This window comes from Gekko japonicus, unplaced genomic scaffold, assembly GCF_001447785.1.
Source record: "Gekko japonicus isolate JY-2015 unplaced genomic scaffold, Gekko_japonicus_V1.1 scaffold160, whole genome shotgun sequence".
NCBI classification, from domain to species: Eukaryota; Metazoa; Chordata; class Lepidosauria; order Squamata; family Gekkonidae; genus Gekko; species Gekko japonicus.
The window spans coordinates 174,308-183,194 of record NW_015165239.1 but is presented as its reverse complement, the minus strand read 5'-3'; the positions used below and the strand labels follow the sequence as shown (position 1 = coordinate 183,194).

At 48.2% G+C, this 8,887-nt stretch overlaps 1 protein-coding gene across 1 annotated transcript in view; it reads right to left on the bottom strand.

Moving 5' to 3' along the window:
- The window catches only part of CACNA2D3 (calcium channel, voltage-dependent, alpha 2/delta subunit 3), an 855,054-nt gene extending 850,206 nt beyond the window's left edge, over window positions 1–4,848 (bottom strand). Inside the window, exons 1-2 of the mRNA XM_015410013.1 lie at window positions 4,730–4,848; window positions 4,046–4,127 (exon numbers count right to left, since the gene is read on the bottom strand). Of these exons, the coding sequence (XP_015265499.1) occupies window positions 4,046–4,127; window positions 4,730–4,848 (201 nt within the window). The remainder of the gene's footprint in view (window positions 1–4,045; window positions 4,128–4,729) is intronic.
- Between the last annotated feature and the right edge of the window lie 4,039 nt (window positions 4,849–8,887).

Genomic DNA, 8,887 nt, shown 5'->3' with positions numbered 1-8,887 from the left:
CTCCTTTCCACCTATGAGTTACAGCGCTCAGCAGGTTACTTTACCGAATAATTATTCTTTGTTATCTGTCATAATGATACAACCTCAGAATAACCGCAAACAGCTCTCAATATTCAGCCTCATCCACATCAGCCAAAATAACCACCCCTTTCAGCCTTTAATCCGCAATGTGAGAATGCGACCTATTACAATGAAGTATTGTAATGTAGGGTTATAGTCATTCAAATCACCATTCGCCACAATGAACACAGTTCACTGGGATCTTCACCAACCTGAGCACAACCAAAAAGAAATGAATGCCCTTGGTGGATTACATATAATATTTTGAAAATGAGGTTCTTTAAAGGTATGCCAGGATAGAAACATGAAAGGAACACCTTTCTCAAAGCGCGATTAAAATCATGGTTATTCAAGCAGCTTCTCTAAACTTCATGACCAAAGGAAGATCTGCAGCCAAATCGGCAAGCCCAGCTGTGGTTGCCAACTCAGTGAAAAGGATGCATCTCTCTCCCGGCAGCATGTAGACAATTTATTTTATGGTGCCAAATCTACATGACAACTGGAATCGGAACTGGAAAATTAGCCACTGTCGCAAAGACAGCCTTTGTATTTCCCTGCCATTGAAATGTCGCAGATAGAAAAAGTCCCAGCTTCCTTTCCAGGTAGATACACAAAAAACAACAGTACTTGTGATAGAAAGGGTGCTCTCAATTATTTTAAAGCAGCCACCCCCCCTTTGAATTATGTTACTGAATAAAAAAAGAAGATGGCTGGCTTTCGGCAAAAGGCTGGTTGTGGAAAAACAGAGCAAATGACCCTTCCAGGCCACTCTGCAAGCATCGGGAGAAATGCAGAATTGTTAAGACCTCATCTCTAGAAAACTGACCCATCTGCATAGGCTGCATTGAAATGAATGGGGGGGGGGACTTGTGCCATTGATCCAGAGTGCTTTGGGGGATTGCATCTTCTTTCTGTTTAGGCTTTGATCTGAAGTACACTGGTGTGGGAGTAAAATACACTGAGATCAATAGGGATTCCTTTGAAATAAGTATCTTTATGGGGTGAGGTGTTGCTTATGTAACATCAGCCAGGAGAAGAGAAGTTTGGACTTCTATGCAGGCTGCTTCCGCACAGAGGGAGAAACAAGGCAAGCCCTGCTGTGACTGCTGTGCATTGCTCCTGCCCTGCTCTCTTTGGTGGCTACAAGACTGCAGAACGATGACGGCTATCTCTCTTGTTCACCACCCGCTGTAAAAAGCTTTCTGTTGTTTTGTCTTGGGAAACAGTCTATTAAGTTCTCATTCTCAATGAAATGCAAATTATCCACTGAACCCAAATATAACCTAGGATACCTGCGATTAAAAGCACATTGTGCCCATGGAGGCATCCTGCCTTTTACAAAACGAACACAGAAAGCAAACCCAACCATTCTTTTATTAAAACGCATGATACATCTGGACATTTATTGCGGCATTCCGATGAGGACTTTATTACCTTGAAAATCATATTGTGTGACCACCGATATTGCCTTACCCATATTTACCTTTCAGTGGCACCTGAGTGTGGCATATTTTATAAATTTCAGTGTTTTCAGTCCTGTCATTAGTATCAATTTATTGACAGAGGCACAATACTGGTGTGTGGGAGAGAATTAAAGTGCACTTGTCCTGGCTCTCTAAACCATATCCAAATCCAAACAGATTCCTCACAGGCAGTCACTAGGTGAGGATTTCACATCTGGGAAGCTGCAGTGATGTCATTTCACCAACTATTGGGGTTACTATTCCCTTGGTATGCTGAATATTATTTTGCCATGCTTGGACACTCTCCCCCCATTTGAAAATGCCAGATACATTTCAATCTCAACAATGGTAGAAGTACAAAGTATTGCTAAGACCAACACTTATTTTGAAAGGATCTCTGAACCCTAGTGCTGCAGGAGCAGAGAGATCAACTTGCAATGCGGTCACCACACAGAAATTAAAATCATTTTGTAATATACCTATCCTTAAAAACGGTGGCCCACAAAATGCCAGGGCAGCATAAACAGCCATTGCCAGCAGAGAAACCTGGAATACATATCATATCAGCACTTGCATTTCCTGTTTCACGTAATTATGAAATACCAAAACAAACAAACCAAAAAAACCCACCACCCTCCAGATGGGAATTAAATACACAATTGTCAAGCTGCAGAAATAGACACTGTGCAGCTCGTGCGGTTGAAAGATGATTAAGAAAATGGAAAATGAGCATTGTAGTCGCTTCCGATTATTGACACTGCAGTACGGCAACCAATAGGAAGAAATCTTACTACTACTGAGATAAGACGCTTTATTTCAAAAGGATGGCATACGAACAGAAAAGAGTTATTATAAAAGGTACCATTTGGAAATCATTGAGGTCCTTCTCTTGCTTGAAAGATTTGGAAAACTGGTATTCTGTGCTTAAAATTGCAAGAGATTGAGGGGGGAGGGAGTTGTGAACAGATTTTAACCAAAGGGGAAATTTCAAAATTGCATATTTTTTATACAATCTGTTTGGGAATACTGCATTTTCAGAAGACTAGGATATCTGTGTGACATGCACAAAATATGCTGTGACTTAGATATTTGCCTACATCATTCTACTTTTCAATTTATATATGTATATGGTTTCATACAGTTTAAGAAAGGGGTGTCTTTTCACACCCTGCAAAGAACTGGAGTAGGGACCATTTAGGACCAGAGTATTCCATAACAGTTTATGAAATACCTTCTCTGACTCAGAAATATTTTAGAAGACCTGTGGTATATTAGCAATCCCCCCCAAATGCATATCACAGTCACTATTATATTTTGACCAACTCCCATATCCAAATGCTGAACAGCACAGTTGAACCACCACACATTCTTTCCGGCTGTCATGTTCCTTCACTAATTGCTACACTTACTGCCCTAATTGTGATTGGTTAAGCATAAATGTTTGCTTGCCTCACCAACACAGCATACAGCATGTCAAACAATTTCTCATAGACACCAGAAGCTACTTTGGTTCACCGCTGCAAATGGCATGAAGCTTTGCCATACACACATGGCACATTGTTCAGAGCAAAACTGTGCTTTGTTTTATCCCTCTTTAAAGTTTAACTGGGTACATGGCGTCATTTCAATCGCTGTTCTAGAAATTGCATCTGGATTTCTCCTTCAAAGCTCGTGTTTTTAAATCATGTGGAACTGCAATCCTTCAAGCCCTTTCAACTCACCAAATGCCCTGAATTTCTCATTTATTTTTAATTCATCTTCGCCCATCGATGCAAGTTATCTCAAGCTGGAATTTTAGTATAAGGTTGCATGTTTAAATGAGACCAGATGGAGGCTTGGATAGCAGGTCTAATATTCCATTCTCCCTTCTCATTACTCTTCAGAATTAGGGGGGCTTAGCCCAATTTCTCAAGTTTTTGCACTACTTCACAAGCTTATTACCCAGCTGTGCAGCTGAGCAGGAAGATAACCACATTCATTCCCCTTATCTGTAATGATGTAATACATCCCAGGACTGGCCTGAGATGATTGTGGGAATAATAGGATTGTAAAAAAACTGCAGAGATGACAAACAATAGTCAAGCCTTCAGGGTGTTGTTGTTGGTTTTTTTGCAGCACAGTGAAGTACAGCTGGAGGAAGCAAAATAAAACATGCCAGTCTTACCACCTCTTGAATGAACTTTCTTACGGGGGTGGTGGGAAGGGGGGGGGATCCCCGGCACTAACATAATAATTCCCACCCAGTAAGCTAAACAAATGCAGCCTCATTCTACACCGAAGATAGCTCAAGTTGTCTGGGCAGGCTGTGTTTGGAAAGAGGAGTAATCTAAAAATAACCAGTTCAATGGTGGAAAGCCTCCCGACTCTGCAGTGTGTAAAAAGACAGCAGGCGGTGGAAAGTAGAGAGGAGGAGGGAAAAGAAATCCCTCTGGCCCGAAGATGCTCTTCCAGTCTGTTTCGGATATCAAATCTGCCTCCCTTTTCAGCATTAAATTCATTCGGGGGTGGAGGGGGGGGCTTACCTTCTGCAGGAGCTGGGACCCTGAGTATTTCGCCGCGATGGATCTGATCTCCCCACCGAAAGCAGAGGCCCAGAGTTTGACGCTGCAAAGACAGAAAAGAAGGGAGAGCGGCGATCATAGGGTGTACTGAGTCACACACATCCCCACATCGGCGCACCGCAACACTCCTGTCGGACCTGTCCTGTAACTCCCCGATCACCGTTTCGCCCTCCCAAGCTGCTCTGGCCTTTTCCAACAGGCAAAGATGTCACTTCTGAGCAGAAGCTCCAGGTCCGTCTCCGGTGGAGGAGTGGGAGAGAAAGGTCTGCTTTCTCAAACTTGCTGAAAATAAACTTTGCCGCCAACCCCCCCCCCCCCCCCCCAAAAAAGAAGAAGCTGAGTGGGAGCGCATTGTCCAAGCATCGGTTTTTGCAAGCTCACCATCTCTGGGCACTTCGAATGAGGCCAGGCTGCAACCGAGGAGTGACTGGAGCGCGGCCGCGCTGCAGCCAAAAGTTCATCCAGATATATTTTTTAAATCTCTCCTTATATTTCGCCCGCCCCCCCCGCCGCCCCAGTTGAAAAGGACTCTCTCGCAGTCGGGCCAGGCAGCCAAGGGCTCTCCGCTCCATCTTCGTCCCAAATCCCATCCGCCTCCCCCCTTTCTTTCCCCAGCGTCGGTTTCAAACTCCCTCCGACACTTACACGGACAAGGGGATCTGCTGCTCCGCCCCGGCCACCGCCACCGAGCGGAGGCTGACAGCCGTCCAGCTGAGCGCGAGCAACGCCGCGAAAGTCCGCAGGAGGGTCCCCGTCCCGGGCATGGCTCCTCCGTTCCCCGCGCGGGGCTGATCTCGGGGAGGGTCGGGGGGCTCGCTGGGCAGCGGGCGAAGAGCGACCGGGGCGAAGCGAGGCTGCCGGCGAAAGTCACCGCTCCATCCCTCCGGGGCGCGGCCCTTGCTCCGGCTCCCGGGCGAGCAGGCTGGGGTGACCTGGAAACTCGGGTGTCCTTGGTAACCGCCGAGCGCCACTGCAGCCCGCCCGAGTTGCTCCCAACTCCGCAGTCCGCGGCGCGCCGGAGTTACTTGCCGTGACCTCGTGCGGCTCCCCGCGACGCCTTAAGTAGCGCGGCGGCAGCTGGCGTCGTCGGCCTCGTCGCTAGCCAGGTGGGCAGGGATGGGGGGGGTGGGGAGGGAGGGCGCGCCCGCCTCGCCTCGCCTGCCTTCGGCCGCGCTCACTTGCCCAAATGCAAAGCGGCTCCCGGGTCTCCCTGTGCCCCCCTCGATCGTGCGCGCGCGCGCGCCCCCCTCGCTCTCTCGCTCTTCAGTCCGCGCCGGGGAGCTTCTCCGCCTTCATCCCAACTCCAGTCAGTGCTGCCAGCGCTAGACTGCTGGGGAAAGGAGCCGCCGCCGCAGCAGCAGTAGCAGCAGCCGCCTTTTAAGGAGATGGTGCGCGCCGTCAGGCACCGAAGAGGAGGAGGAGGAAGGAGAGGAGGAGGAGGAGGGCGGCGGCGGCGGCGGCGGATCCAGGGTCGACAGTGTCCCCCCGGGCCGGCAGGAGCCAAGGAAGTCGGGCGAAGGAAGTCGCAGAGAGCTGGCCGAGCAGGGCACGTCGGGATCGGCCCAGCTTGGACGCCGAGGGAGCGCAGCCCGCGGGCCGCCGGAGCCCTGGTCAATTTCAGGCAGTGCGTGAAGAACAGCTGCGAACGCGGCCCTGGAGACCAGCGAGGGATGAGCGGCTCGCTTCACCTCTCCCGCCCGGGGAGCTTCCCAGGCGCAGCGCGGGAGGGAGGGAGCGCAGCAGCAGCAGGAGGAGGAGGGAGGGTGGAGGCCAGGGAGGAGGCACCCAAGGTCGATCCCGGCCGCCCTGCCCTCCTCCTGCATGTGCCCCACCGCCCTTAAGGTCAGCCGGCTTGGGCACGACCTCCCGTCCTGTCCTTGCGCAGCCGGCGAGGTGGCAGCTTCCAGCTGGCTGGCCTAAGCGCTTGGCTGCGGCGATCCGAGCGGGATCAGGACCGGGGCGGGCTGGGGGTTGGTGGAAGACTCTGATGAAACGAAAGGAAATGCAGCACAAGGAAATCAATGCGAGCCTAAGTGAGTGCTGCTGGAGCCGAGGACTAAATAATTAATCTGGCCTTGTGTGGAGGAATCCCCTTGGAAAGGGATGGGCAAGATCACAAGCGATTACACGGACACGGGAGTGGGGGTGAGGAAGGCGCGGGGGGGGGGTGATCCACAGGGAAAATAACTGTCCCCGGGTTTTTGGAGGGGGGGGGAGAGAGTTGGGTCGAGTTGCCCTAACCTTTCCACCTTTGTCCTCCCCCCCCCCTTTGGTTTCCCTTACCTTTGATGCATCAGAAGGGAAGAGTTAAGAGTTTCCCACCAAATTGTAAATAAACATCCCAAGAATTAAAGATGAGCTGAAAGGAGGGCTGAGTCATCGTAGTATTGTATTTCTCCAGCGGGAAGGCGGGGGAGGGAAGGCCAGCCGGAAGAGAAGCTGGCAGCATTCTCTCCCTAGGTGAACTACCCTGGCTGGGAGTGTGTGCTGCTGTGCAGAGGGGGGCCATCCAGGGACCCCCCCTCCCAGCCTAACTTTCATGTGAACCTCTAAGCATTCTGTAGAGAGATGCTTTCTTTAAAAAACTGCAAAAGTCATTTTTCTTCCCTTCCAGTAAACTGGTCATTATTAGCATCTCTGGCTAGGGTCTCCTTGAAAAAGAGTTTGCACATCCAGAGATATTGGAAGTTTAACATTTATTGGATAAACAAAGCCTGTGCAGTTCAGCACCTACGGATCATTTCCTCAATATCGTTCTTTAATGAAGGGGTTTTTTTGTAAACAAAACAAAAAGTAGTTGGGTCCAGAGTGTCGTTAAAATCTCTGTAACAATATTTGTTAACAAATCCTTTCTCTTTTTCCTGTACCCCATCATCAGGCACAGTGTATCCACTGGCAAAATTTAAAAATGGGACAGATTAGTATCCATAGACCACCACCGATTGAAATAGGATTCCATTCAAACAACTAGGTGTTCTCCAAGTCAAATGCACAGAAGAATAGAGGGTACCAAACTCAAAACCAGGATACATGGCTGCATGCCAACGCTCCTTCTAAGCTGTGGAGTCTTCTGAGCAAAAATTCTATTTTGTGGGCTACTGGCATTAAAGTTGTGAGTGAGCAATTTGGCAACTGCATAAATTAGTTTCCTCTGGAGCCATCCTTCCTGAGGTAAGAAAAAAAATGTGTGAGCCAGAACATAAAAAACTGTGAGCTAGCTCACACTAACTTAGCTTAGAGGGAACAAGACTGCATCAGTTCTAAGCTAGTGACCTGGAAAATCATCTTTTTGGTTCCATGTTGTAATTTAAGAAAGGGAAGGTGTATCTAGTTTAAGAATTCTTGGAAATATTGTAGTCATATCATGACGCCTCATCGGGTTCGATTTCCATTACCATTAAGAGTGGTTCAGATATCTGTCCATGGTCTTCTGAGTGGAGAAAATGGCAGATTTCCTGAATGCACCTTTTTCACCAAAAGGTATTGGTGTGTGACAGAATCTAGTCCACCATCTCCTCTAAAGACTCCCCAAGTGAATTAGACAAAGGGATCTGATTTTACAGCCCCTTAAATAAGGTACTTCCAGCCAATGCTCCCTCTAAGCTATGGAGTCCTGTGAGCAAAAATTTTACTTTGTGAGCTACTGGCCTTAAAGTAGTGAGCAGGTAATTTGGCTGCTGCATAAATTAGTTTGCTCTGGAGCCATCCTTCCTGAGTGAGGACAAAAATGGGTGAGTCGGAGGCTAAAAAAAACTGAGTTAGCTCACACTAACTCAGCTTAGAGGGAACACTGCTCCCAGGTATCCTCTCTGCATCGTGGGAAAAGGTACAAAAATAGCACAGGTTTTCTGGAGTTGCTTTTTTTTTCTTAAATCAGACTTCATAACCATGAGTAAAAGTAGTCCTTCCAGAGTCTGTCTAGTGAGATGCCCACTAGCCCCACTGATCACACTGCACCGGAAAGAGAGCTGACCTATCCAAACCTATGCAAAGAAAAATGTGCTCCTATTCCAAATCACTAATTAATCTGCAAAAAAAGTGGGACACAGGTAACCCACTAACTGAAGGCAATCAGAAAAGCCAACAATCCAACCCCGCCCCCCATGAAAAGCAAGAGACAAATTCCTCAGAAGCACAAAAAAGGGAAAGGCAGAAGATAAAAACAAACCAAATATTAAGCCACATAGAGCCCCAAACAACAACAAAAGTATACCTCTCCCAAGCAACCAGATATACTCCCTTACCAACCCTCCCCTGGGGGAAAGGGATGGAGGAAAGACTAGCTAGTAGTAATAATAAATGAACCAGCCCAGTCTGATTCACAGTCCAGGCAGGATCCATCCAGCTGAGCCTAGCATCATCCAAGCAAAGCATTTTCTCCCAGGGCACAAGGAGAAGTGCCATGTGCATGCACTGCACAATGGCCACTGCGACGGATGGGTGCAGTTTAAACTTTCCCTCCCTTCCAAGATAGATGGTGTGACTGGCCGAGGCAACATACCTGAGCCATCCTAGGTCTATGATTGGCTGGCAGAAATGCTGTTTCCTAGGGAATGGGGAGAACATTAAAGAAGGGCAGACAGGCTTTGTCAAATCCCCAAGAATTATTTCACAATGTTGCCAAACCTGGGGGATGTTCCAGGAAAATGTTGACTGCTTCAGATGTACCCCACCCAATGTGATGGAGAGTGGGCTGGACAACTTCTGAGCTGGAAATATCCAAGGGTGCACCTCTAATCCGTTATCCATACTCTTGTGTGTACATGAATTTATACATGAAAGAAAATTGTACTCTGAAAATAA